At 38.0% G+C, this 4484-nt stretch overlaps 1 protein-coding gene across 1 annotated transcript; it reads right to left on the reverse strand.

The window, feature by feature from the left end:
- Positions 1 to 635: 635 nt before the first annotated feature.
- On the reverse strand, positions 636 to 3648 carry LOC112199387 (squalene monooxygenase SE1). Its single transcript, XM_040519030.1, is given in 9 exon segments — positions 636 to 880; positions 996 to 1131; positions 1133 to 1272; positions 1364 to 1639; positions 1740 to 1958; positions 2067 to 2235; positions 2365 to 2542; positions 2651 to 2762; positions 3243 to 3648. Coding segments are annotated over 9 exon segments (1515 nt in total). The 5' UTR covers positions 3423 to 3648; the 3' UTR covers positions 636 to 775.
- Between the last annotated feature and the right edge of the window lie 836 nt (positions 3649 to 4484).

Here is a 4484-nt window from a genome sequence, read left to right on the forward strand (position 1 = left end):
GCATGAATAAAATTACATTCATAGTCGAATGCCTTGTTAAAAGTCACAATTTTGTTTTTCGTTTTGTCTCTGGGCACCAGGCTGGTTGAAGAGGCAGCTAATTAATAGAGTATTAAATTGGTTTCCTTATTGAAATGCTGAAGTTGTACAGTCCATTGCTCAATGTGGAGGTCTAATATCTAATTATGGAATGGAAAGAACTTCAATACATCTGTGTTTTTTTTTTTTTGATTGGGGGAGGTTAGCGTTAGAAAGTTAGCAACACACACCCTTCAATACATTTGTTTTATTTCGATCGGTTTTTACTTCTTTTTTTTTTTTGAATCAGTAAATTGGTTTTTAAGTTGTTCTTCTAGGAACTTGGTTTATGCTGATGAATGGTTCAGAATTTTTCTTTATATAGTTCAGCAAAAAGAAATGCAACTTGCTATTTGGTACTTGATTAACTTTTAAAATTCAAGCCTGTTAATGACCAACCTTGGGTCATAATGGGATATGTATTTGCATTCTCTCCTTTCAAAAGAAATTGGGAGGCATTACAAAGTATCATGTGAAACCTAGCTTGTTCCTATCACAGAACAGGAAACAAATCTTAAAATAATTAAGAACATGTTTTGGGAATCTTCTAATATCAGCATTGATCCCCCCTTTGATCTTTACTTTTTGGGTGGAATACTGATTTATATTAGTTGCAAATTGGTTTATCAAATCAATAAAACAAAACAATCTGGCTAACATTTGTTTTTTCTCTAGATATGTACTAGTTTCCATTTCTTCAATGAACAGGAGGAGATCTGTAAAATGCTGGTACTGTGGCAGGAAAGAACATCTGTCTAACTCCTTCACCCTTTATAATGGGGAATATGATGCCTGATGCACTCTGAAAATAGAAAACCAGAAAGATTTGAATAAGCGTCCAGTTATGTGTACATGCAAATGTGTAATTGACAAACATGTTGATAAGAAAGTAGTGAAAAATATTTTCGTTGCCATACCAAGATCAATCGAAACCCGAGCCACATGCGTTTAGGTGAAGGGAACGGAAGCATTAAGCGGCCGACACCATATATAGCAATAGCAAAGAAATGGAGAAACAAGTGTATTGGCTGAGGGTTAAGACCAGAGAGGAGACACTGGTCCATATGAACAGATACCTCCAAAGCTCAAATAGCCAAAACATGCTTCACACATTTCCTGTCTTGCTGGATCCGGTGATGCACAAAACACCTTGTACAAAGCACCTGCCAATGTGTTTATGGTAGATGACACAGGCTGCAAAACCAAGCACACTATCAGCAAAGAAGAAACCAAAAACAATGTCACATTGTAACAGACAATTGCATAAAAAAGACATTTTAGTTACCTTGCGCTGTGTGTACAATGATTCAAGGTAATTGCACAAAGCAGGTGCATCATGGAGATCACGTATGGGTCTAAGAAGATAACGGAGAAGAACAATGTCTGAAAGAGCAACGGTCATTCCTCCTCCTGTTAAAGGATGCCTCATGTTGAATGCATCCCCTAATAAAATTGCACCAGGAGCAGGGACAGGATTAGCAGCCATGCTTTTGTTTTGCATTGTTCTGATGTTTCCCTTCTCTACTGCGGCCATAAAAGCATTGTGCAGTTGTGGGGGAATCTGAAATACAAGTAGTCCTCAGATTAGTTAAGTTCAGGTGGGTATGTGTATTAACTATCAAGTGTCAACTAATCAAGTCAAGAAAGTTATTGAAAGATACCTGAGGAGCCACCACAGTTTTCAAATAGTTTGCCATTTCACCACTAGCTATTGAAGGTACTTTTGTTCCAGGTACATCCACCAGACAACGAACCTCGGTGCTACTGATAGGATACAAGAGTATGGGTGAAGGGTCTCCCAAAATCACATGTCCATGATTTGAGTGTGGAAGGTCACAGTTCTCCAAGATCAAACCAACAAAACAAGAGGGACTTTCAACCTGCAACAGTAACGAATAACTCTGTTTGTCTCACAAAAGAATAAACGCTCCTGTGGTAAAATTGAGTTCAAATGTTTGATTTTACCAAGGTTGGTATCCCATTGTTACCTTTGGTGCACTGAGAGACTTGCGCAGATTTGAAAAGCAGCCATCACACAAGATTGTTAGTGGAGCATATGTTCTCATCTCCTCTCCAGCCTTGTTCTTGTAAATCACCCCTTTGACAATGCCCTTTTCCTCTATTAGTGTTGTCACTGATCCTTGTTCCAATTTTACACTGCAATGGAAATTCCACGGGACATGAGTAAACTATTGAAACTTGAAACAGGTTTCACCAAAGTAATCACATACAACAATCACTACGAATACAAGACTTGATGATATAGTCAGAGGGAATGAGGATTACTTTGAAAGAGTCATAGCTTTTTCACGCATTCTTTGGATGAAACGCCCATTGTGGAAACTTCTCCCGGCCACATCTGAATTATATTTCTCCAAGGGATAAGTCAGTTTGGTATCCTTGCCATCTTTGTAAAGCGCATAGCCAAACACCTTCTGAGCGTCAATGGACTCATTTGCACAATCTGCAGCCACAAACAGATATTGATTAAAACCAAATGTCTCACCACTTCATACTAAACATTCAATAAATAAACAAAGGAGTTCTAAATTGGCTGGGAGAGATTGCTCACCCTCGAAACCCAACTCAATCAACTTGAGATAACCCCCAGGCTGCAACAGCTCACCAACAATTCTGTCTGGCTCAGTCAAGTCTCTTTCGATGACATGTACACGACGACCTTCCTGTAACAAGAAGCACACGTATGCTCAACTCAAAATCCCAAATCAAAGATGAAGCTAATGGCTCAGCCACTACAGCAATAGATTTCAGGTCCACTTCAGTCAATGCCTATGTAATTCACACATTCTACGCCTTAAGCCTCTCAAATATTACTTATAATCAGGTACGTACAAAGACTTAGCAAAAGCTAAAATACTCTGTTCCTGTCTTACTACTGATTCTGAAGTATGAAACTTCAAGTACATTCGCCTTAAGCCTCTCAAATATTACTTATAATCAGGTACGTACAAAGACTTAGCAAAAGCTAAAATACTCTGTTCCTGTCTTACTACTGATTCTGAAGTATGAAACTTCAAGTACATTTTGGACTAGACTACTCAAATTATTACCCAGCAGACACAAATCCAAAGATGAAAAATTATCCCATATCATCTGTACCAAATAAAAAATAAGCCGCTATTGAGAATCAATAATGAACTGACCCTGGCAAGAGTGTAAGCAAAAGCTGCACCGGCAGATCCGGCACCGACAATGACGACATCGGTACTTTTCATCTCCATTTCCGGCTGAAACGCACTGTTCCCAAACCCATCATTACTTTTTACACCTCCCTTTGAAGCCTTGCATGGTTTCTTTCCACCCAAAGTAGTGCTGATGATCATGAAGAAAACAGAGCCCAGCAGTGAAACCAATACCCCCCACCCAAAACATACTCGTAAGACACCATTTTCAACAAAAAATGATGACGTTTGAAGAATGAAAATGCAGTTTGCTGGGTCTGTAAGTTGCTTTGTGATTTCAGTTTTCAGGTTTTGGGATGTGAAGGACTTATGGTTGTGGAGAGGTATGGAACTTGAATTGGTTTATATAGATAGAGAGAAACCCAACTTCCACAGTTCCACGATGCTGTCGATCACTCCCAAGTCCAAGCCATGCCAGTAGTCAGTCTATGATATTGCTCTTGGGATTAAACTATGATTGGGGTCTCGTTGTAATCTTATAACATGATTAATTGACTACGTACGTATACGCATTTGTATGAAGCTCAACAAGAAGAAGACGAAAATATATAAATAAAATGTAGCTGCTTGCTTGGAAATGGAAGCCAGACGTATGCAGTTATGCACCAATGGTTTATTTGACTATATTTGGTCTCAATTGGAGAGCTGAACTTGTAGTGACTAGTGACCACTGTCCTTGACTAAATCGCATGTGTTTTATATTGAACATGTCATCTCGGTATGAAATGAAATAAGAAAAATATATCAAAATGTTTTATTAAAGATAAATAAATTTAATTAGTATAACACTACTAAACCATTCAAACTTCAGTGTTTTATATTTACGTACCCAATATCTACTCATGCTTACCACTGTTGTATCTACGTTTGTAATATTTGCTGCTAACAAGGCATGTCTTCTATTAATATGGCCAATTCTTTTTTGATGTGGGACTATAGTAGAAAAGAATACTTCAATTCAGGGTTAATTCAATAATTCTATTCATCCCATAATGAGGGTATATATACAAGTACAAAGGAGTAGTCTAACTCCAATAGGAAACAATTTTTCCATAATTACAGGATATCCTAATTACATACAGATTTACAGCGATTCTACACTCCCCCTCAAGTTGGTGCATAGATGTCTATCATGCCAAACTTGTCGATTGAGCTGTCAAATACCTTTCTGGACACTCCTTTAGTAAGAACATCAGCTAATTG

This window comes from Rosa chinensis, chromosome 4 (assembly GCF_002994745.2).
Source record: "Rosa chinensis cultivar Old Blush chromosome 4, RchiOBHm-V2, whole genome shotgun sequence".
Classification (NCBI taxonomy): domain Eukaryota; kingdom Viridiplantae; phylum Streptophyta; class Magnoliopsida; order Rosales; family Rosaceae; genus Rosa; species Rosa chinensis.